Source organism: Denticeps clupeoides, chromosome 11 (genome assembly GCF_900700375.1).
Source record: "Denticeps clupeoides chromosome 11, fDenClu1.1, whole genome shotgun sequence".
Lineage (NCBI taxonomy): Eukaryota > Metazoa > Chordata > Actinopteri > Clupeiformes > Denticipitidae > Denticeps > Denticeps clupeoides.
The window spans coordinates 15,504,626-15,530,356 of NC_041717.1; the positions used below are offsets into that span (position 1 = coordinate 15,504,626).

At 43.6% G+C, this 25,731-nt stretch overlaps 2 protein-coding genes and 1 long non-coding RNA gene across 4 annotated transcripts in view; 1 reads left to right on the plus strand and 2 right to left on the minus strand.

Annotated features, from left to right (window-relative positions):
- rasgrf2b (Ras protein-specific guanine nucleotide-releasing factor 2b) overlaps positions 1-13,854 on the minus strand; it is a 47,705-nt gene extending 33,851 nt beyond the window's left edge. For both annotated transcript variants that reach the window (XM_028996970.1, XM_028996969.1), the window contains exon 1: positions 13,480-13,854. In XM_028996970.1, coding sequence (XP_028852803.1) covers positions 13,480-13,731 — 252 coding nt within the window. In that variant the 5' untranslated portion in view covers positions 13,732-13,854. The remainder of the gene's footprint in view (positions 1-13,479) is intronic.
- LOC114799962 (uncharacterized) lies at positions 1,164-2,988 on the plus strand. The gene is made up of 4 exons (XR_003751299.1): positions 1,164-1,231; positions 1,473-1,593; positions 1,950-2,066; positions 2,875-2,988. It is a non-coding gene; the product is annotated as an uncharacterized LOC114799962 (long non-coding RNA).
- A 2,491-nt stretch (positions 13,855-16,345) lies between the features above and the next one.
- msh3 (mutS homolog 3 (E. coli)) overlaps positions 16,346-25,731 on the minus strand; it is a 32,420-nt gene continuing 23,034 nt past the window's right edge. The window contains exons 20-23 of the mRNA XM_028996185.1: positions 21,926-22,112; positions 18,259-18,388; positions 17,559-17,727; positions 16,346-16,862 (exon numbers count right to left, since the gene is read on the minus strand). Coding sequence (XP_028852018.1) covers positions 16,781-16,862; positions 17,559-17,727; positions 18,259-18,388; positions 21,926-22,112 — 568 coding nt within the window. The 3' untranslated portion in view covers positions 16,346-16,780. The remainder of the gene's footprint in view (positions 16,863-17,558; positions 17,728-18,258; positions 18,389-21,925; positions 22,113-25,731) is intronic.

Consider the following 25,731-nt stretch of genomic DNA (forward strand, 5'->3'; position numbering starts at 1 on the left):
GTTAAGATGCTGCTGGGGCACCGAGGCGCTAAACTCACTGGAGGAAACTCGGGTGAGCTTGTGGCGGAGCGCCGTTTGGTGGGGTTTATGAGGGTGAATGCGGCGTTCCACCTGTCATCCGAGCAGCTTGTGTCGAGTGTGTGAATCCTGGAATGAAGGGGGATTAGGGCTTCACAGACAGGCAGGCAGCTCTTATGTAACACTCACCAGATATGTCTACAGCCCTTAGAGATGTCTGGTTTTGGTAGCGTAAACTACAGAACTACGCCAAATTCCACTATTCGTGCTCTTTATATGCATTTAATCAGTAGTGTCCAACAGCAAAACAGAGAATGGGATTATCTGTGCATTAGGAAGATGGCCATGTCAAGAAAAACCAGAACACAGTCCCATCCCTCGATGTATCCTGCCTGTCAGCCTGACAGGGAAGCTGCACTGTGCTAGCAAGTACTGGGTGGAACATCCCACTATACCGCCACCTGAAAGATCATCAGTTTTAGATGTGGTGAAGTTTCATAGGCGAGTGTGTTACCCACTAGGCCACTAAATTAAATTATTGCATGGCAAAGCGCACCAAATTAGTCATAGTGCCTATAATGCCATGTTTAACAAATCCAGGCTTTTCCACTGTTGGGATGGATATGATTAGTGAACAAATGACATTTTTTTATGGGAGAAAGTGCTTCCACCCATTGAAAATGTTCAAAAATCTCCTGCCACGCATCACTGAGATGATAAAATGATCTGAACCCCCTGAAGCCCTAACCCCGGCATTCCCTCCTCTGCCTGGCAGCACTGCTTCTGATAACTTAGTTATCTCTTTCCGTGAGTATCTGCCTTGCCATCCCACTTTTTTTAACACACACAGCACACCCTGGTGAAATGATGGAGGCTTTTATTCAAATCGCCATGTCCCGAGGGAACAGAATAACCAGGAGAGCGGCTATTTTAAGCCGTGCAGCAGCACTCTACATCTCCGTCGGCCGCTGCCGCGCCGCTGCCGCCGTGCCGCTGCTGCCGAACTGAACTGTGCCACTGTGACAGTCAAGCACCCGAGGGCCACCGCCCGAGGGGGGTCCTGAACGGCCAGATAGTCTCCCGTGTGCTCCGCCCCGTCATTTATCAGTCCGGTGACGTTCCTTCGTTTGGCTTTCCGTCGCTTTCGGTAGCATCGCCCTTCATCCCAGCAAAGATTAATCAGAAGTGTCAGGCGGCCAGCTCCATACAGCGGGTAGGCTCGGGGGGGGAGGGGGGGGTTCTTGCATAACGTTTCTTAACAAGTGTTGCTGTGTATGTGTGTGCATTTTTTTTTATATATACCATGTCACTTCACCAAACAAATCTCTGTCGCCATGGCAACGGTTTCGTCAGCGCTCTGTCTACGTCGCACCTTTATACTGAGCAGTTTTTAATTCAGTTATCTTGCCATTATTCACTTGTGCTTTCTCTCTGCATTTACCCTTTTCATTAAGGATGACAAAGAGGAAGATGTTACATAAGAAGAAATGACTGCCTTTGAGACACGTGGTTCAAAAGTTAGGTAGCACAGCAAGGACAAAAAAAGAACAAAAGACAGAAAAGAAAAGAACAAAGGTAAGTACTCTATATGTCATATGTACATTTGAGGAATTTATAAAAAAAACTTGTCCCACTTAAAAAAAACGAGAGCGGTCTGTAATTTTCATCATAGGTACACTTCAACTGTGAGAAACAGAATGTAAAAAAATTTAGGAAATCACATTGGATTTATTTGTATATGGTGCACAGAATGTATTTGTATATGGTGCAGAAAATAAGTATTTTGCTCCTACAAACAAGAATTCTGTCCCTCACAGACTGGTTACTTCCTCTTTAAGACGCTCTTCTATCCTTCACTCGTTACCCATATTAATGGCGCCTGTCTGAACTGGTTATCTGTATAAAACACACGTGTCCACACCTTCAAACAGTCAGACTCCAACCTCCACCATGGCCAAGACCAGAGAGCTGTCTAAAGACACCAGGGACAAGTTTGCACACCAGAGACGAGACTGGGACGAACCAATCTACAATAGGCAAGCAGCTTGGTAAGAAGAGATCAACTGTCGGAGCAATTATTAGAATCACTGACAATTAAGGGGGTGGAAATTAATCTTATAATTAATGCATTGTAATGCAATTGTTAACGATTCTGCATCGATGCAGTTCAGAACATAATCGATTATAGAATGGAATTGAAGCAGGCTAGTGTTTGGTCTGTCCCTTCGAATGAAGGAAAAGCTGATCTTATCAGTCTCTAAATGTCCAGAAATCTACAACACAACATTATCGTTTTACCCGGAGCCCTGTAGCAATCACAGCATGTTGAGCTCAATTTGCTGCTTTTTAAGAAGAAGCACAAACCTTCACATTTTTTCTGAAGGTCCACACCTCTCCTTAAAAGGATGGGTAAGGAGTCCATCAGTGAGAGCATTGAAGATGAAATGTGGCTGGATCTTCCAGCATGACAATGATGCCAAACACACCACCCAGGGAACGAAGGTGTGGCTACGTAAAAAGCATTACAAGGTTCTGGAATGGCGTCACCAGTCTCCAGAGCTCAATCCAATAGAGAATCTGTGTCCAAATCATCACAGTTCTTGATAATATCTTCATTGAAAAATGGGATAAAACACCAGCTACAGTGTGTGCAACCCAGGTGAAGACCTACAGGAAACCTTTGACCTCTGTCATTAGCAATTGAGGTTACATTACAAAGAATTATTTTCTGCACCATTATACAAATACATTTTTTTCAAATTCATACAATGTGATTTCCTGCTTTTTTTATATTCTGTCTCTCACATTTGAAGTGTACATATGATGAAAATTACAGACCTCTCTCATCTTTTTAAGTGGGACAACTTGCACAATCGATGGCTGCCAAATACTTTTTACCACTGTATGTACTACGGCCTGGCCGAATACTGTCAGCCCACAAGAGCAAAATCTACATCCATGGACACAACCAACCAATACGGATGGACAAGAAGCAACAACAGTGCTGGCCTCTGATTGGCCTGCATTCACACTGTAAAATGCACTACAAAAACTCAAATATGGGTTTATAATGGGTACATCTATTATATTTGGCATATTGTAATTTTTGGAGGTGCTTACTTATTTGTTTCTGGTGAGATATTATTTTAAATGGCTCTTCTCTTCTTCTACTGTAATTTTATTAACTGACTATTTGTTTGCAAAATAAAAAAACTCAAATAATCACATTAAAGCTATGCAGTCCCGTGCTCTGTACAACTTTATTATTTACTCCTGTATTTTCAGGGAAAATGGCAGTATGGCACTATTAACCCTCATTACCAGAACAAGCCCTGACCAGAATGGATTTTAGATGGAAAACATGTAAACATTATTTTACAATAATGCACAGATACTGTCCTATCTCAATGTCCAAAAGTACAGTAAAGCAAGGAGGTCAGCTCTGAAGTGACACCAAAGAGCTGTTGTCTGGATGGAAGCATGAAGTCCTCCTCCTCCTCTGATGGCAATGGCTGATAGAAGCCGCCTTTGTCTCCAGTCAATGCGCTGACGTTCCCATCTCCGCAGCCCGGCCACAAAAGAACGTGAACCAACAATCACACCAGGCTTATTCAAGGTTTGCTGCCATGGACCTGCGCTCTTGACTCGACAAAAAAGCGTCAGCGGGGAATTTATCTTTGCGCATTGCGCATTGCCCTGTGCTCTCACTTCAGACACGGAGCTCCATTCGCTGCCTCAAAGCCAATCAGGCCGTGGTGGCAGTTAAACCACCCTGGGTTTGACCGCTTTGCTTTCCTAAAAAGAACGTTAGGAATATAATTGGAATACAATGTCCATCACATTGTGTAACAAGGGACAGGCAGTGTCGTTTGCATTTAGGCTATAATTAAATGAAAAAGCTTTAACATAAATGCGCAGGGAAGTTGTCTTTGTATAAAATTGTGTGAATAGTTCCTCTGGTTCCAAATCATAATGAAATGTCAGATATCATGATGTGGACACACATTTTACACCAGCATATGTAATGCATTAATAACCAGAGAACAAAAACAAATGAACACCCTGAATGCAGGTGTGGAATCAGCACCACATTTAGCCAAATACACGAGGGACCATCGTCAGACTCGGGACCCCAAAAATCATGGCAGATTCCAGTCAGTCTGTCAGTCAGACTCCTAGGCTCCTACTATTTTAAACTTCAATTTATAAAATTAGAATTAATCTTCTGCTTTTACGCACCAACCAGAAGGACTGAGTGGTTAATTAGTTCCTCCTCTCTTTTTCCTATTTGGTTATTTCAGAAAATTCCACACCCCAAACAACACATCCAATACTGTATCAAGACAATGGAGACAATGAGACAATGAGGACAAAGGTTGTGTTCAATGAGTTGAAGTGACCGAATCCGGCGCATCCTTCAACAGCATAGAAATTCAATAGAAACAGAGAATCTTGTAGATTTGTGTGTATTATAAGGTTGGTCGCTGCGTTGCTATGCTACCAGTGCTGTAAGTATGGATGCCTGCACCTGTCACTTTTACTACGGTATATATGATGCTCACCACGCTGGTCAATTCTTGGATGGGGAGAAGCAACCATCCACACAACAGTGTCTGTTACAGCTGTGCTGCTGAACGTGTGTCAGGTGTGGTGCCAAGCAGTTTATCAATAAAATATCATATCATACTTTAAAAAAAAAAAAAAAAAAAAAATCCACAACAGCCTAGTCATTTCTTGCATGATTAAAACGCACACTCCACTTTCAAACAGATTCCACTTTGGAAGGAGAATGTTGTTGATATTATTTATTATTGGTCACCTATCAGTAAGACATACATCATAAAAACGATAAGAGGTCTATTTTAAGTGGCTTGTTTGCTAATGTAAGTACAAACTAAATTTTAATAAATTGGCAAAATTAAAAAAAGAAATGGTTGCTAGTTATCTGTATCTGTGTCCGTAATTATTTGTCACCCTGAACATGAATATTAATGATGTCTTAAGAAACTATGGTTAAAATGCACTGCTCAAAAAATAAACACAATGTAACTCCAAGTCAATCACACTTCGGTGACATCAAAATGTCCACTGAAGAAGCAACACTGAGAGTAAGACATCCCCAATAAAGGCGTGGTTCTGCAGGTGGTTACTGCAGGCCACTTCTCAGTTCCTATGCTTTCTGGCTGATGTTTTGGTCACTTTTGAATGCTGCCGGTGCTTTCACTCTAGTGGATGGCACATCAATGCCTTCTGTGGCAAGAGGGTTTGCTGTGTCGGTCAGCGTAGTGTCCATAGCATGGAGGCACTACCAGGAGACAGGCCAGTACATCAGGAGACATGGTGGAGGGCGTAGGAGGGCAACAACCCAGCAGCATGACCGCTACCTCCACCTTTGTACAAGGAAGAATAGGAGGAGCACAGCCAGAGCCCTGCAAAATGACCTCCAGCAGACCACAAATGTGCATGTGTCTGCTCAAATGGTCAGAAACAGACTCCATGAGGGTGGAATGAGGGCCCGACGTCCACAGGTGAGGTTGGGTTTACAGCCCAACACTGTGCAGCACGTTTGGCATTTGCCAGAGAACACCAAGATGTGCAAATTCACCACTGGTGCCCTGTGCTCTTCACAGATAAAAGCAGTTTCACACCTGCTGCACAGCCCTCCATGTGCTCGCCAGAGGTAGCCTGACTGCCCTTAGGTACTGAGATGAGATCCTCAGACCCCTTGGGAGACCATATGCTGGTGCGGTTGCCCCTAAACCACCTAATGCAAGACAATGCTGGACCTCATGTGGCTGAAGTGTCAGCAGTTCCTGCAAGACGAAGGCATTGATGATATAGACTGACCAGACCTGAATCCAATTAAGCACATCTGGAACATCATGTCTCGCTCCATCCACCAACCATGTTGCACCACAGACTGTACAGGAGTTGGCGGATGCTTTAGTCCAGGTCTGGGAGATCCCACAGGAGACCATCCGCCTCCTCATCAGGAGCATGACCAGGCATTGCAGGGAGGTCATACAGGCACGTGAAGGACACACACACTACTGAGCCTAGTTTTGACTTGTTTTAAGAACATTACATCAAAGTTGAATCAGCCTGTGGTGTGTTTTTCCACTTTCATTTTGAGTGTGACTACAAATCCAGACCTCTATGGGTTGATACATTTGATTTCCATAGTTTTTTTCGATTGTTTTTGTGTGATTTTAGTTGTCAGCACATTCAACATTGTAAAGAACAAAGTTATTTAATAAAATATTTCATTCATTCAGATCTAGGATATCTTATTTTTGTGTGTTTAGTAGTGTAGAAGGAACCTATAGCAATTACAAAGTAAAACATTTCAAAACGACTTTCCCACCATTCCACCTGTTCTGTTTTTGAATGGCCCAGCCAGAGCCCAAAGCAAATTCCATTAGAACATCTATGGGGTGAAGAGATGCCCTCACAATCCATCACACCTGGAGTGGTTTTGAAAGGAAGAGTGGGCAAATAACACCAAGTCAATATGCACCATGCTTCAACATATTTTGTATATTTGTATATTTACAAATTTGTTTTCAGTTGAACTGTATGAGTGAATTCTAAAATAGAAGCTAGTAAACGTTTTGGAATTATTTATTGTGATCTCATTTTTAAACCCAAAATTTTCTAACCACTCTAGATAATCTCTACTATGAATTCAAACCAAACAGCATTTTTCTGACTCAACAAATGCACAGAATATCTTGTTTTATGAGCGCTACAGGACACAGGACAGAGTCTGCATGCCAGCATGCTCAATTTGGACAGATTGCTGCTTTCCCTGTAAGAGGATGACGGAGAATTGTCCCGCACTCGGCTCCCGGTGGCACAGATTTTCATCGGGCTCTGTGCCGAAAGCCCTGGTTTTACACAGCGATAACACAGAGTAACAATTCAATCTGAAAAGAAGTCTGGCTCTGATATGCAAGGTTGAACCGTAGCACAAATAGCCAATAACTGTTTTAAATGGTTTTCATTTCTATAAAACTATAGCCTCCCTTTTGGCTGCGGGGCTCTGAACACCAGAACCCGATCACTTTGATTATTTCACCGTTCTTAAATGCGCTATAAACAATATTATTGCAAAAATATTCTGTGCTAAGGCAGAATTACTGGAACAATAAAAAGGGTCACGCTATGAAACTTTTTACAGACTGAAAGGTCAACGGGGGTTTGTGTTTTTTTTCCACGGTGCCCTGGCCGCTGCCAGACAGTGGCGAATGCTGGGGATTCCCTCGCCTACACCTGTTTTCCAAAATGGAGATACTCCAAACTTGATTCCATGAGACACTTTTATTACCATATACTTGACCATTAAACCAAAAGGAAATTTTAAATGATTTCTCATTAAAACACAGAGCTGGTCCAAGATTTTGGAGTGTTTCTGTGAGAATTTGTGCACATTTCATTATCTCCTGCATTTATGAGGTCACTGTTGTCGGACAAGAAGGCCTGGCTCAGTCAAAAGATGTTTGATGGGGTTGAGGTCAAAGCCCTGTGTTGGCCATGTTCTTATAATCCAAACTCATCCAACCTTATCTTTATGGACCTTGCTCCCTGCACTGGGACACAGAAAAGGACCTTCCCCAAACCATGTCCACAAAGCTGTCCACAGTAGGGGGTCCAGTCCAAATTCTGAAAAACATACCAACACCATTATCCCTCCTTCACCTCACTTCACAGCTGGTAATGCTGACAATGCAGTCTCCTGGCATCCATCAAACCCAGACTCTCAGAGAAGTGTGATTCGTCACTTCTTAGAACATAGAACGCTAAATCCCACTCCTGGCATTGAAAGTGAAAGTGAAGTGATTGTCACTTGTGATACACAGCAGCACAGCACACGGTGCACACAGTGAAATTTGTCCTCTGCATTTAACCCATAACCCTGAGTGAGCAGTGGGCAGCCATGACAGGAGCCCGGGGAGCAGTTTGTGGGGATGGTGCTTTGCTCAGTGGCACCTCAGTGGCACCTTGGCGGCTCGGGATTCGAACCGGCAACCTTCTGTTTACGGTTAGGCCGCTTCCTTAAATGCTAGGCCACCACTGCCCCTGGACTTGGTGATGTGAGACTTGTGTGCAGCTGCTAGGCCATGGAAATCAATTCCATTAAGGTTTTTTCTCCTCCTTGAATTAATGGAAGTTAAAGCTATGGTGTTGGAATGAATCTCATAATCGATTAGATTATAATTCTTGGGCTGAATGATTAAAAAAATCACAATTTATCTGACAAATATCACAATTGCTAAGTCTGTTCAATATTCACTATACTATGTGTATCAACAACTAGCATAACCGTACATTACTGTGCTGTAACTAGCATACTATGAGTTGAGCGCTCATGGGGCACATCTGATTAGAATTTCCCATTTTACAGTACTATTGAGTTGTCTTATTGTCACAGGATTGGTCTAAAGACACATGTGCAGACATGACTGTGATCGCTGAGGATGAATGGAATTCAAAGTCTTTATTGAGCCTATTGAGGCGTTTTACGGGGAACACAGGTTGATGAGCGATGCGAAGGCCAGTGGAGGGAACAGAGGGAAATGGAGCGTCAGCAGCACCCAATTTGAGTGGACAGAGATTCAAGATGCCAGTCGGGCTTTAAAGCCTAGATTCTGCCCGCCAGCTTCTGCATCTAGGATGTCGTCCACGGGTTTCGATCGTGTGCCCTATGGGGGCGTGGAGGATTCCTTGGATCTGTGACATATTTAAGAATGTATTAACTTTGACCTTCTTTTCCAAGGAATGGCTGGTAGGCCAGTTAATGCAGCCACAAGCCAATCCACTTTCGCCATACACAACATGTGACCTTTGACTGCCAAATTCGTAAACATTTGTAGGAATTTGTGGAAATTCTCTCAACTTGACACATCATGTTTGCAATAATGGGATGGATGGCCCCAGGCCATGGAAACCCATGACAAACACTAAATGAAAAGAAGTAGATTCAGATCTGAAAATGGGTTGGATGTATTTTTAGCAATTTCAAAGAGTTTAGACAATAGATTTATGCAAGATAAATTGGAGCCCCGGAACATGAAAACCTCAAGAGCCGAGCTACTCAGACTAGAAAACTAGTATCCAAACTCAGACAGGCCAACAAACACTGCTGATGAGGGAAAAAAAACGTTGCACTTTTTCAAAAGGCACAATGAGGAAAATGCCTCGTTCACAGATGGAGTGGTGCTCACTTCACCACAAGAGGCCCAACAATCGGCCGTTGGCTGTGAGAGCCAGCAGAACCCGGGAAAAATGCCTCACCCATGCCATGTTCAGAACAAAGGATAGGGAAAAAACGGACTAAATATAGTGCGACGCTGTGGTCTAGACCTGGGATAAAGAGAAAAGGAAAGGAAGCAGTCATGGCATCATAGTCAACAGAACCGTCCCTGAGGCAGACTTCACTGCTGTCGACAACAACAAAAAAAAAAAAAAACAACCGCCAGAGGCAAATGGGCAGCACCCATGGGCCATGAGACAGTTTCTGTTTCTTAATAGGGAGTTTTTCCCTGATGCCAGGGCCAGAAGGGGGAACTGGTGGGGCTCTGTCTCAGTCTCTGTAAAGTTACTCTGAGTTAAAGTTAACCTGAGCTGAGTGCTGAAACAATCACCTGATATCCATACGTAGCCCAGTGAATCATTTCTGTGCTTGTATTAAATGCTTTGTTTTGAGCTTTTTAGAAAGGTTGGCCCATTTGGCCACCAGCTGACTCAAAATATGGTTTAAGGGTCTCTTTCCTTGTTTTTAAGGGTACTTTTCCTTGTTTGCCCCACAAAGTGACACTTGTCATATCAGTCAGAACCTTTTTGGTTACAACAGGACTTACAACAATAGAAAAACGTGCAACAAATGTCAGGAATTAAAATGTACTGCGTAAATGATCAAATCTAATCAATAACTTGAGCAAACAAATACGATAACTCGAGATGTAAACTGATTATAAAAACAAAACATTCAATCAAGAATGTTCAGTGCAAAAGGGATCAGCAAATATTGATCCTATCAGAGAGAGCAAGGGTGACCTTAAGTGGGCGTGGCTAAATCATCGCTGTGCACCACCCTTACGATCCAACTATACCTCATCATTTCAGTTAACAATATGAACGTATAGTAGCTATATCTACACACCAGCCTGTCCAACAGCATGGGACATTTTTCTCCAGCATTCCTCCTTCCTCAACTTATAATCATTGCTGTAATCAACCTCCCCACCATCTTGGTTTTGAGAGCCCGCCTCAATGCTTTGTTTTTATTGGTCAGGCGTCAATGCATAACAGGTCAAAGTTCACATTTGACTGCATCGTCCGGAGAGGCTGGGCGCAGTGAGATATCGCTCTTCTAGCACGCCAATCGATGGGCCACATTCGGTCTTCAACCGGCGTTAATGGAGAGCACACTCGCAGGATGTAGAGAGCACACGAGTATAAAACGTTTAATAACCTACAATTTAACTGAATAGATCGGTTTCTTAGATCGACACACTGTTACGATTGTCATGGTGATGCTCTGCACACCATGACAGTGGGGGCAGTGGTGGCCAAGCGGTTAAGGAAGCGGCCCCGTAAACAGAAGGTTGCCGGTTCGAATCCCGTTCCGCCAAGGTGCCACTGAGGTGCCACTGAGCAAAGCACCGTCCCCACACACTGCTCCCCGGGCGCCTGTCATGGCTGCCTACTGTTCACTCAGGGTTAAATGCAGAGGACAAATTTCACTGTGTGCACCGTGTGCTGTGCTGCTGTGTATCACATGTGACAATCACTTCACTTAACACAGTGACACAACGAAATGTGTCCTCTGCTTTTAACCATCACCCTTGGTGAGCAGTGGGCAGCCATGACAGGCCCCCAAGGAGCAGTGTGTGGGGAACGGTGCTTTGCTCAGTGGCACCATGGCGGATCAGGCGTCGAACCTGCAACCTTCTGATTATGGGGCCACTTCCTTAACGGCCTGGCCATCCACTGCCCACTGGATTACAAGTACAGGATCGGTTCATCTGTAGAAGTAACTGCCATTCAACATTTGTGGTAGTATTTGCTGATGAGTTCTGCACAATGGCTTGGAGATTTCGACCAGGGCTTTGACTTGGATGATTTTTCAGCCGTTCTTTGTTTTAGGTGTTTGTTATTTACGGCTGTCTCATTTTCAGTCGTAACTATATGCCTCACACTGAGCCGACTGCACCTTAAATTTTGTTGTTCCTTGAGAAGTGACAATGACAATAAAGACTGATCTTATCTTAAAAACTAGAGTTGCCTAGAATTGCTCCGGCACTTTGTGCGGAGAATCAGAGTTCTGGTCCGGAGCGTACTACCACCACCTCCTTTCACCGGTGATTTGAGAGCTTTCCTTCCTCCAAACATGACACTAAAAAGTTCTCTCTGTGCGACTGCACTGGTGGAGTCCAAACTCTTGAGAGACGTTGTTGTCGTCTTCTCCAGAACGACGAGCATCAAGATCTCCTCGTAAATCTCCCTGGCCTGTTCCACAAAAACCTGTTACAAACTATGAAAGTTTGTATGAAAAAGGAGCGTCAACGTAAAACAACGAGTCTTTCAGCAGGTTACGGTGTTACATCAATTAGTTGGCTGACAAACAAACACGACCTGTATTAAAATCACAGCGACCAGCCAATCAAAAAAATCCCAAGGCATGAAAATTACGTTACTATAGTGCCTGTAATAAACACCTTTTTCAAAACGGCACAAGCGTGAGCGGCAAGACGTTATGTGAAAGAGCTCGGCGACTCCGAAGCTGAGCTGTGACTCACACCAGCTGTCTGGTCACTAAATGGCACCATAGCACTTAACATGTCACATCTGCACAAAAGCGCCTTCCGTCCTTCTCCAGATAATGCAGTGCAGGACTGCACACGCGCCGCGCCACGAGAGACCGCGTCCCAACATGCCATGCAACTGGATGGACGTCGGAAGACTTTTTTTTTTTTTTTTATATCCCGGAACTTAGAAGTATTAAAAATGGTAGAATTCGGAGGTCGGTGGCGAACACGCAGCGTAAATACCTCGTTGCAAGAAGAGTTTGTTACATGACTCTGCAAAGCGATCATTCATTCATCACCGACTGAAGATATGGAACGGAATTCAAGATTCTTTATTTGTCACATACACAGTCAAGATCTCACTAAATAATATGAACAATTTGAGATAAACTTATTTTTTTAGATAAATGTGAATACTGTACAAAATTGGTATTGCACGTGTACAATGACCTACAATATGATCTCACCGCCACACAATTGGCCAACGTAACACTCAATATATTGCAGGAGGGTTGTGTTCAATAAGAGCAGAATTTTATCGTAAATCACTGCACGATTGTCATATCAATACTTACCAAATGGTAACGTTTATTTTCAGTTCCTCCCTTTAATTTAATGATGTAAAAGACAATTTTGGTCAACTTAATTTTGGTCAACTTAATTTTGTCAATTAAGAATTAAAAATGAATAAAACAAAAATCAGGTTGTGATTAACGTTTAATAATGCAAACATGCACCACTACTGCATTTAATAACAGGCATACGCAACACTAGCATTGGATGCTGAGCGTGACTCACCCAGAGATTTCGTTTTATACAGTGTGCTTCCCTTGAGTGTCGCTGAATTTATTATCCTCGTGTATATTCTGTAAACTGGAAATGGAGTCGCTTTATTACGCTCGCTGCACACATGCGTGTTCACACACACACTGGTGCACAGAGTGTGTGTCGGGGGGGGGGGGGGTGGACCCCACTCATACGCCACCGGACGATCTACTGAATCAGACTTTCCCATTCATTCAGGAATCTCGAACCATTTCATCATGCACTCTTGAATGGACTGTAACCCAGTCAGGATAGCTTAAGGCAATTTAGTTTCAGTGCGATGGAGGACCTCCACCAGGCTCAGTTGGAGGTACCAGGCACCACCAAAAGCACAAAATACAGAATCTGACGGACGTTCAACGCACGTTGAAACAAAATGCATGGTGAAGATCCCTGGAGGAACCTCCACCCTCTCCGGTCTACTCTGCAGCCGGCCCATGGAACGGGTTGGGTGGCCAGAGGTGGGTGCGCAGCTGGGATTCGAAGCCCCTCGAGATCCTTCTACCGTCTCACAGCATGATGCAACGCAATTACGCAACAGAAACGTCCACCCAGCACCCAGGTTTTATCGCTTTTTCCCCCACGTTAGCCACCAAAACATGCGAATAAAGCAGAAAAAGAAAAGAAATAATCACAGAATTCGTTATGTTATGCAACGAAGATGGCGGAGTTCATCAACAGTTTGTGCGTGATGATTTAACCTTTGGCCATAAATTAAAACCGATTTTTATTATTACGCTCGTTGTTAACACGACATCACGGAGCCCCTCGGGCCAAGTCTCCGTGAGTGGAATTCGAAGTTCCGAGGCGCGCCGCCGCGACCCACCTGCTTGTCCACCTTGGGCGCGGGCGCGCGCTCGCACGTGCACCCCTCCAGCAGGTAGATCCCGGAGGGTCGCGCGCTCTGCTCGGTGTCGAAGTAGAAGAGCACGTTCTGGTACAGGGCGAAGAACTTCTCGTGCCAGCGGCTGTTCTCCGCGTTCTTCTTGCTGAGGTGGCCGCGCTTGGTGCCCCCTTTGCGCGCGGCCGCGGAGAGGAAGAGCGCGTGGCCCTCGTTGTAGCGCACGCTCTTCTGCATCCTGCCACACCGGGCTCGGCTCTCTACTCCGCCCGCGCCATGCCCGAGAAGCCCAGCGCAGGGTGGGGGAAAAGTTCTGCGGATCAGGTCAAGTGCTCCGCGGAGGTCATATCCGCCACAAAAAAAAAAAGACCCCAACTTGTCCCCCTCCCCAAAAAAAAAAACAACAAAAAACAGCGACTTTATCCGAAAGAGAAGCGAACCCAAGCCATGTCGGTCCCGGTCGGAGTTCGGAGGAGAGCGAGGAGAGTCGGAGCAGCTAATCGGCTTTGACGCCGACGTAAAGAGACAGATCTCTCCTCCTCGCGCAGCTTCGCGAGATCCCACGCGCGCTGTGGCGGCGTGTCGTTCCCCAACGAACGGCTCTTTTAGGTGTACTCGACGAATCGGTTCCTTCAACGAACGAATCGTTTTTGAGTCACGTTAGATTTTGAAAAATGAATAGCCTATACATTTTGATTGAATATATGGCTAACTAATATATATATATACACACACACACACACACACACATATATATATACAGTACAGGCCAAAAGTATGGACACACCATCTCATTCTTTGTGTTTTCTTTATTTTCATGACCATTTACGTTGGTAGATTCTCACTGAAGGCATCAAAACTATGAATGAACACGTGTGGAGTTATGTACAAAAAAGGTGAAATAACTGAAGCAGTAATCAGTTTCTTTGCTCTGATTACTGCTTTGCACACTCTTGCCATTCTCTCGATGAGCTTCAAGAGGTCGTCACCTGAAATGCTTTTCCAACAGTCTTGAAGGAGTTCCCAGAGGTTTTTAGCACTTGTTGGCCCCTTTGCCTTCACTCTGCGGTCCAGCTCACCCCAAACCATCTGGATTGGGTTCAGGTCCGGTGACTGTGGAGGCCAGGTCTCCACTTTTTGTTAAGTACATAACTCCACATGTGTTCATTCAAAGTTTTTTTTGTGTGTGTATATGGCGAACATTTACAAACCCAAAATTCAGTGCGAAATCTGAGTAGCTTAATTGGGCTGATTTTAACTCAACTGGTAACAAATGCAGCCATAAATTTATGACGACTTGCACAATATTGTGTAAAGCCGACCAGTCCCCACTATACTTTTGATGGTATGTGCTGCGGGATCTGGCATGTTGTTGCTCCTTTTATTGTACCTATTAGTGTACATGTTTAAATGCAAAAGCATGTCATGCATTATAAATTGAGCACAATAGTTAAACAAGTTAAAACACCCACTGCTGCTTGACACTATTTTTGAAAAACCTGATTTGCAGGCTTTAAAAATATAACATCCATCAGTTTCACCGGCAGGCAAATCAGAAAAGGGCAGACAGGAACTCTATTGTGCACTCCATTGCCATGAAAAGTGTTCAGGGAGCAGTGTGTGGGGACGGTATCTTGTGCAACCTGGTGGTTCGGGATTTGAACCCGCAACCCTCTAGCTACGAGTCCACTTCCTTACCCACTAGGTCACTACTGCCCCTATGCTGCATGTCAATTTGGGGTATGAGACGACATATTCATTAAAATGCCTTCACATGACACAGGACATTACATAGAGAAGAAAATATATTAAAAAAAAGGACTCCATGTCTCTATACCAAACAGGGCTTTCCGTGCCACTCAGCTGTTTATTTACAATGCATTTCTCTCACCAGAGAAACACCTCCAGTGAAATCACCAGGCCAGGGTTCAACATTTCAACGTAACATGGCCCTTATTTAAGTCTGAGCTTGTCTCACATCTCCAGATGCCGCGAGTGATGCAGTGCACTGAGTGTAGAGCAGCGGTTATGCTACGCACAGAAAATGAGAAACGATCCAGGATCCAGCAGAAGAAATATCTCTGAATTGATTGGTTCTGGACACCCACATGGCCTGTGTGCTACTGGAGATCCACGTGATTATACAAGCCATTCACACACTGACATACATTTATATAACCGCAGCCTTTCCAAGGCCGCTCTGGTATTTCTCTGCAGCCGGTTTTTATTGCGCTCAGGTCTGAATGATGTATGGAACTTGGTCGGGCATCCAGTCCTCTGACTGAATCAAATGATCCCACATTCTCAATAGACACTTCATACATTTGTTCATTTGTTTCGGTATATATCATCCTCATGGGTGACATCAACACGGCATGACAGTTCTTTGTAGCCTGATTGGTCCAGCAGTGTCTAATGCATAAAGGTAAGGCATGAATAACAGTTCTAGCAATTACATTTCCACAACATTCTGGAAGTGTGCAGCATGTCATGACCGATGGATTACTTACAGATTGAAGGCTTGTTTCACTGTACTGTGTACTGTGTATTTTATTTTATTATATATTATGTTGAAATGATTGAGAGACTCAAGTGGAATCAAATGCTTAATGTGTGTTTGTCACATTCTGAACATCTTCTGGTTCCGTGTGTATAGAGTTTTGCGTTTACCTTGGTTGTTTTCATATGTTGTATTTAGCATAAATGCATCCTTGTTGTGTCTTGTCATCATTCTGTCATTCGTCATTTTAACAGTTTTCGTGTGTTTCTTTCTAGTGTATGTGTAAGGTTATTTTATTAAATTCCCATGTTTGTGAGTTGCATGGGTCACCTTCTTTAATTCCCTGCCGGCTGCCCTGATAGTGTTACCGAGACACACTGTACAAATGTTTCTTTTTTTTTTTTTTACCTCACCATTGCAATCAGACAGTTTTCAGCATCAGTCAGATGTTACATGGTCATGGTCTCTGACACTTGACAGCTAAATCTACACCTTTTTTCCTCTTAAGCAAAACACCAACTCTTATTGAGCGCAGTACAGCAGGATGTGCCTCAGGTAAAACCACAGGAAAGGTTTGCATAATCCTTCTGGTCATAACGCATCATGACGCCATAGAAAACAGGTGTTTGGCTACATAACACACAGTTAACAGTCCAGTTAGTGTTAGTGTAGCACATTTCAATTTCATCTATACAGAGTTTTTACACAGAAATCCCAGCTGAAACTGCTGTGTACGTCCGAGAGGAAGATCCCTTCAAGAAGTTTCCCCTGCTAAGCATGTAGTCGTCATGGGTTTGACTGGATCCAGTTCACTAATGCCATCTTCTCAGAGATGTTCCAGACTTCAGAGAACAGCTTCACGTTTTTCCTACCAACAGAAAAAAAAATTTCTATGCACCAATGTTTAATTAAAAACTGTATAACCACCATATTACAATGGAGAGAGAAGGTTACTTAAGTTTGCTTTATGGAAAGAATTAGGTTACAAAGGTTACAAAAGTTGATTTAACTTACACAGATTTCTTTTCTAAATTGTGTATTTATTTGTGTTTGCACATATATTTAGTCCTTGTGACAGTGGATTAATATCATGACATACATCTGGAAATCACCCATGGTCATTCAGAAGACTCCAGGACAGAGACTGTCCCTTGGAACATTATATATTTAAAAGATATAATACATATATGTGTCAATGGTATGTACTGACTGCACATAATAAAAAAATTTAAAAAAGCTTTATAAAAGATTTATTATCAAGTTGATCACAAGGAAGCAACAATAGTTGATCTTGTGTACAAAGCTTGTTAACGACAACCATCTATGCAAAAGCATCTCGTCAGTTATAGTAATGGGGATATGCTTTGATCTGATATGCAGTAAGAAACTATTTTTTCACTAGTGATCATTTACAAAAATGGTTAAACAATTACGCCCTCACACTTGTAAAAATAATATATTTTAATATATTTTAAATACATGAACAATTTTGGCAGTTGTCAAATACACTTTTTAAACAATTGGAGCCAATATTGCATTTTATTTAAATCTCCAGCCCACATACCTCCTGGCATTGACTTTTGCTTCCAGTTCTTTGGACTTGAGTGTGGCAGTTTGCAGTATCGGATCTGGGATTTCGGCTAGACGTGCGACGTTCAGTCCATAGCTTCGGCCGGCCGCGCCCTCTGTCAGCTGGTAGAGGAAGGTGATGAACTCAGGCTCTGCCTCTTCCACTGAACAATGGGATATTGAATAATAAATCAATATTCTATATAACTGCACAGAAAAGGGTCAATACGACACCAACTGCCGAGCAATAACAATGTGGCTCTGTATATACAACTCAGGGCTGTACGATTAACAATTGTGCTTCACTGTGCCTTCCACAGTTACACTCCAAACAATATCATTTAACAATAAGGTCAATAACAAAAATTTCTCTCAATACAGCTGTTGCACAGTTACCTTTAATACTCAACAGTATGAAATTCAGAAAAAAATATTGTGTCAAACTAGACGCATATCTTCATGCAATGACAATACCATTTAAAACACTGCGCTCATCAAAATTGTATGTGGTGCTTCATGGAGATGCACAAATGGCCTCTAAAGGCAGACATATTAAATTGGAGGAAACACAACAATGTCACCTCTGTAAAGGTGAGTGAGGAACATAGAAAGAGAGGGATTCTGTTCAGTGACCATTTACAGGTGCAGAGTACACCCGTAAAATGCTCAGGAACTTTAAACGATGCGGCTCCTACCCTCGGCCTCAGCTGTGTCCGGCTCATTGAGCAGAAAGGCCATGTGGTAGTTTCCCACGTGTGCAGGGTACCGCTTCTCCAGCTCACACAGTGGAGGGTAGTGGGTCACGAAAAGAGTTAAGGACTTCACCTTAAAACAAGCAGGTAACACAGTGATCGGTTTTATTTCTGGTACTGTAATATTGTGAAAAGCATTTTACTCTATGAGGACATGGCACGTGTAATGACCAGTAATAATTATTAGAATTATACTCATCGTCATGTCCAGAAATAAGAACTGTAGCACCAGGTCACACTACATTTTTCAACAAATATGGATTTCATACATTTCACATGGTCATATTTCATCAATGGCATTGTAATAGCATAATTTTGAGGGCAAGTGTAACCAATTCTGTTTTTTCTTGAGCAGAGATCTCTTAAGCTGAAATACGAGAGGCCATGAAGGCAAAAATCTGATCAATCTGTGAAAAGAAACCCAATCACTATTTGCTATCGTAAGACTTTTCTTCTCATTTGCATATCAAAAGGCCGAACGCAGTCAGACCGAGTGCAAACTAATGAGTTCGGCTGATGGCCGTTTGCAGAGCGTTTGCATCCAAGTGTGAATTCTGCATCCTGACACTGAAGCCAGATATCTGGGCATCAGCTGATGATTGGTTAAGTCATGTGCATCTTTATCCGACCCACAGGCAAACTTTTCTTTTATCTAGGATTGGACTGGATTGAGAGAAGCTTTTATTTAGCTTCAACTGTGCTTTTCCACCACCACTCTACTGCTCATTTAACAAACCAGGTTGTAATGCTAGGTGAGAATGATGGTACTGGCAACATACAACCATGGCCAACCAAGAACAATGGATAATTAGTACAGCCATTCCGTTTAGCCTCCATTTTAAAACCGATTTAAAGCGGAGACATTGAGAATAAGGCCTAAAGCAAGCGTGAGGGTGCCACCACGTGAGGTTGCCTCCACCCCAGCCGTGACCCATAGACTTCACAAAGAGCTCTGAACGTATGCTATGGTTTATGGTACCAAGACAGTCCTGTAAACTGTGAGATGGTGCCTCCATGGATTGGACAGATGCTCGATTCTTGAACAGATTGGATAGATTGTGATGTCCAGCATTCTAAACCTCCATGGTTCATGAAGGTTAACGTCAGTACAGGAACTAAAAAAAAAAAAAATCCTGTTGAATGTGCTGCTGGGAGAGCTTCTAAGTCTCTGGCCCCCACCGTGTACGCATTAAAGAGCCTTGTGCACAGTCCGAGTGCTTCGCTATGGCAACAAGCATCTCTTCCCGAAAGCAGGGGAATGAAGAGACATCACCGTCAAGGCTGCCCACCGCACAGCACTCTGGAGGTTGCACCACAATCATATTTACATTCTTAAATACTTCACAGGTGAACAGACAGACCGGACTTGCCTGTTGCCATGCCAACAAGAGCGTGCTGCAAATAGAGCATCTGTTGTATGCCGGCCACGGTCGTAATGCACGCAAATCAGCCTGTGGGTAATTCCTAAAATCACATAATAAAGCGAACTTGTCCACTCCGGAGCAAAATTGTGCACAGACTGTTGTGAAGTGATGGAAACAGCTGACACAGCACAGGGCGCCGAGGGGAGGCGCTTCATTTGTGGCAAACAAGGTCCCAGGCGTGTGAAGAAAGTAAGTAAAGTGTACTCAGGCCCCCAAAGGACCATCACCGAAATACATCACACCTAAGCCGCCGCGGGCAGAGCAGGGCAGGGGGCCAGACAGGGGCGTCGCCACAGATACCAGCCACAGCGAGCAATACGCTGCGGCACGCCGGGCCCAAACACAACAAGGGCCCCCGGAGGCTCGTTTCTACACCTTGTTACTTCACGTTGCTGAGGAATAATGGCTGGCTGCGTGAACTGTGTGACACGCAAATCTCCTCCCGCCACCATCACCACACCTTCGTAGTCAAGAATTAGCAATACCACGAACATATTGTGAAAAATACTTTAAGGTCTGACATCACCCAGCCCGTGACTGGTCCGCATCCTCACACCAGATATATAAAAAATAAACGACGACATCATGCAGTGTTGGTTTAACTCTGGATTGGAACAATCGGTGGAACAGGAGACAGCAATACTAGACCAGACTAAACAGAATAAAAAAAGGGCAAGATTCATTCATTCAATAACTTAAACTCTGAAATTAAAATCCCTCCTAACAGTGGTAGCAACAACTAAAAAAGGTCTAAAAATCATGGACTGATAAGAAGACAGATTTTTGCTGTCAGGGGACCATGTACAATTATTATAGTATTATAAAATGTAGCATTAATTCTAAAAAGTCCTAATTCTCATATGAATGATAAGAACCAGCACGAACTAAATAAATCACTCATTCTGATCCCCCCCATCATTAAACATGGAGCGGATCCCATTGCAGACGGCACACGGAGCATGCTCAACACGCAGCAGCAAATTTTTTTTAATTATGTAATAATTACCCTCAATTTACAGAATGACATTCTTAACGACATGCTTTGAACTTATTAAAATAAACTTGGAGAAAGCAGACAGCAAGAGAACTGATTACTTGTGCACGTACTCGTCTGATGAGCAAATTTTATGAAGCAAATAATGTGCAGCTCACCGAAACTACCTAATTGATGCATTCGTACGATTCATAAAACCGTATGAAGTGGCATGAAGCTGCATTCAGAATGTTAAAAAAAAAAAAAAAAAAAAAAAAAAAAAACGGCACTATGGGTAATTCTTAACACGGCAACATTCCGGAGTTCACAGCAGTGAGGTATCTGCTTAATATTTAATGCGAGGCACAGGCCGCCGTACGGGGCCGCAGCAAATAAAACCACTAACGAGCAGCTTCATCAAGCTCATGGCCGCCATCAGCACGACGCCCCATTGCATTTATTTTTCACCGCGGCGCTGCGCCGCCCCGGATCTCATGGGGTTGCCTATTGCCAGCAAATCAAGCGACTGCAATGGCAGAGCCATGTCTTCCTAATCTGGCACACGCCCCGCTGCTGAGAACACAACGCGTTTCAAATAAAAGGCAATTACATAATCGCACGTGCGCGTGGACAACACACCAGCTCCATGCGGTAGGCCCCCTTTCAGACAGAAACCCATCAGAGCGCAATACTCAACAATGCTGCGCTGCAGTTCAGGAAAAGGGCACGTTGTCGGCCTGTTAGAACAGGCTGGAGGTTGCAAAGGTCACCAGAAAGAGCAGCTATGGATTGTGCATGTAAAGTTGGCTTCAGTAAAGGACAACTCTCACCTCCTATTCATATTCGGTAGCAATTGCCAACAGGCAGACAGACAACTAAATGCCAAGGTTCCGTGACATTCCCAAGACTTTACATTTCTACTGATTATTGAACAGAAGATAATCCCCCCTTGTCACGACCAATTGGATCAATATGGAATTTGGAATGTTATCACTGTTGGCCAGCTGATATTGGCCTTGTTGACTACATGCTTATTGGAGTATGTTTCGTTGTTGATACAGCTGACCAGTGGCAGCAGTTCAGAAGGTGGTGCACATCAGCAAAAATCTGCTGGAACAGGCAACATGACCAAAGCTGAGGGGGGTGAAGGTCACTGCACTATGTGTCTTTTTAGAAAAACCACACAGATAACATCTATCTTCTCATTACTTACATCCCTGATGAAGTACTCCAAGGTGGCGTAGGCGATAGCGATGCCGTCGTGCGTGCTGGTTCCGCGTCCGAGCTCGTCCAAGATGACCAGCGAGCGAGAGGTGGCCCGGTGGAGGATCTCGGAAGCCTCCAGTAGCTCCTCCATGAAGCTGCTTCTGCCTTTGGAAATGTTGTCGGAGGCTCCCATCCTGTCACAACGTTAATGCAACATTAATGAAGGTAGCCCAGTGGGTAACACACTCTCCTATGAACCAGAAGACCCAGGTTCAAATCCCACTTACTACCATCGTGTCATTGAGCAAGACACTTAACCCTGAATGTCTCCAGGGGGGGACCGTCCCTGTAACTACTGATTGTAAGTCGCTCTGGATAAGGGCGTCTGGTAAATACTGTAAATGTGACTATGGTGATATGGTGATTTAGTGACTCTTAGGTCACTGAAAAGCGATCGTTGGTGTGGGGGTCAGACTGAGTGGTGAGGAGCTGCTGCTGATCGCCGTGACAACTGCGGTTATTCAGGCAGGGGAGGAGGCAGAACTTAAGCAGAACTTTTCGAGAACCGGTGGCCAAAAGCATGTACTTGGCAGCCTTTTTGGAAAAATGACATATGGCAGCGTGCAACGTGCAAAACACCCACCGATGAGTTGCGTATTTATACTTTTTTTTGGGACAGATTTTGTGCAATCAAGAGATCTCAGAACCAAAATGAGGAGCCAATATAACGATGTCCTGATCCCCAAATTACCCGTCGCTCTGAAGCAGAACGCGGCGAAGCCCTGTGTGCGTGTGCCTTTAATCGCCATCTCTTCATTCTCCCCCTTCATTTAGCCCTCATCCTGGAGGCATTTCACCACACAGCTGGATCACAGCACTTCACTGCACCCAGATGTGCCCACACACACTCTGCACCACCATGGGACAAGTTCACATCTCATGCCATCGCGGTCAGCGCTAAACAGAACCACTCCACATCAGGAAACAGATTCTTTAAACTAAGACATGACTGAGATTTCCACTGAGTGGAAAATGAAATCGAAAGTGACTTTTTGTGATTGTGATACACAGTTAAGCACAGCACACGGTGACACAGTGAAAGGTGTCCTCTGCCTTTAACCATCGGCCTTAGTGAGCAGTGGGCAGCCATGGCAGGCGCCGGGGAGCAGGGTGTATGAAGACCTTTGCAGTTCGGGACTTGACCCCGCAACCCTTGGGTTACGAGTCCGATTGGTAGGATTTTTCAAATTTGAATGATGATTATGATGATGATGATAAAATGTTTCACGCCACACTGCATGTACTCAGATTTTCCAGCATGTTTTTGGGTTTATCCCCATTTAACACACCAGAACCAGTAGAGAGGCTGAATCGGGTGTGGGGGAACATGGAAAGATCTAAGCTGTGCAGGGAAGGAAGTACTGTGGAGATACTGCATCAAACATCATGTAATTATCTGACAACGCGTACCTTTTCAAGCATTACAGAAATTACGGTCCATACAGAAACAAGGCTATCACCTCTACGGATAATCGATTCAGTTGTCCAGCTTTGGACCCTTTGCTTGATGGGATAGACGTCAGTTCCCATGAACCTGAACTCCTTTTTTAAAGTGTGTAACTGCAACTGTGCTTATAACAATCTCATTTAAGTTAACCTTCTGGGTTTCAATAACTACACACCTATAAAAAAATGCTGGGTGGGTAGTTTTTCCGCCTCTCCAAGATAACTAGCGAGCAGTCCTTTCTTGGTCTTTTCCACATCTCGTACTTAACAGCGGACACTCACGCTGGAGCACAACCCGACTGCACGGCCCCTCAGGCTGCCTTTTAATCGGCTCCAGAGTTAACCTGATCTTTACCAGCCATTTATGGCAAACTGAAGCAGCCCACTGGAGGGGCAGCCAATTAGCTTCTGATTTCCCAGATAAATTGTGAGAGCAAGACTGAGAAACCGGGATAAAAGGGAAAACAACATCAGTCCCGAATCTGCACAAATCCACAAAAGGACTTGAACTTGAACAACTGGCTCCTGTATCATGAGCCGACCTCGTCCCACGAGCCCCGCTAAATATGTATTTTCTTAAGTGGGTGCAGAGTGGGAAATCCACAGAGAACCTCCATAAAACTCAGCTCAGGGCACAGACGTGGAAACGCTGATGGAAAAAAGTCTTCTTTACAGGTGCCAGCTCAGCGAAATGCAGAAAAACGCACAAAACACGGCCCGAAAAAACATGCTGCAAAAGCAGAAGTCCCACCTGCGAGTAATTCGTTAATTGTATGTAAAGTGGCTGTTATTTGGCCCGCGGGCTCCATGCAGCTTGCTGGTCAGCAGGGAACATGAGTCGAACGATGCACATCTCAACGGCGTGGAAAGGTTTTAAACACTGAAATAAATTCATTGCATAAATAAAAGTCCATCCTGGGGTACTTATACTGAGCACATTTCTTAAATTATAATTTTATTAGATCCTGTTCTAAACTTTGATTAATATCTGATCATATTGTATTACACACACCAACAGTCTCTCATATATTTATAATATGTTGCCAGGCAACCATAAACTGCAAATAAAAACAAATAATGTGGTCCATTTATGTTTAATATTATTATTACCACCATTCTATAATTTGTAATAAATGAGATGGAACATTATTTAGAGCAACAGTGGAACACTTCTCTTTGGAAATGGTACAAAAGCATCCGTCGTAATTAGACGCGGGAAAACAGATGTATGGCTTCCACCTCAACTTTCCACCTTTCAGCATTCTCACAAAGGAAAAGTGTTGTCATGGTCACTGCTTTGCGGATTGGTTGCCAACAATTACCACCCTGGTTAAGTGGAGAATTAGTGCCGAAGGAAGTATTGGTGTTGCTCTGCAGAACTGAATCTGATGCACGATTCGTGAGAACAACATAACAAAATGTAACCATGGTGTAAAATGATTACTATTCCATAATATTCAAAGAGGGAAACGGCGGTGGTGCGCCTTCTGGCCGGGAGGATGTAGAATACATCTACGATACATCTATCCATACTAATCACTTTCTTATCTAATAATTGTTTATTGAAGCAGAATGTTTGCTAATAAGCTCTCTGTAAAAATGTGAAAGATACTGATATTTATATGGCTGGTCATACGGTGAATTACATGGTTGTTGAGACTAATTTCTGACAGATTTCTTGGCCCAGCAGAGATGTCGATGATTAGTAATTAAGTGGACCTTCCAGAGACAAGAACTTTTATTATTACACACACATGCAAAATTCTGGAATCTGAAAAGCCTGTTTCAATTTATCAGCCCAAGCGTTTTGCATAAAATCACAACCGGTTACATAAGGAACTACTTTCATGGGAAAGTCCGCCCACGAGTCTTTAATGGTTCTTTTCATTCAAATACAAACATACAAATAGTATGGTCAGTGATTTCTTTAACCCTCTCTTCTTCTTCCCACGGTAATTTAAGCACTTCGTTTACCAACGTGACAGGAAATGAGGAGCCATCATCCCCTGTGTGCTCCTCACACTCATCTTTGGCATTGTGCTCTCCACCTTAACTACAGAGAAGGGCAGGCCCACCCCTCCAGCCACGCTGTCCGGGACACTGTGCGATGCACCAGAATTTATATTGTATCGTGTATACAGGGAGTGCAGAATTATTAGGCAAGTTGTATTTTTGAGGAATCATTTTATTATTGAACAACCACCATGTTCTCAATGAACCCAAAAAACTCATTAATATCAAAGCTGAATGTTTTTGGAAGTAGTTTTTAGTTTGTTTTTATTTTTAGCTATTTTAGGGGGATATCTG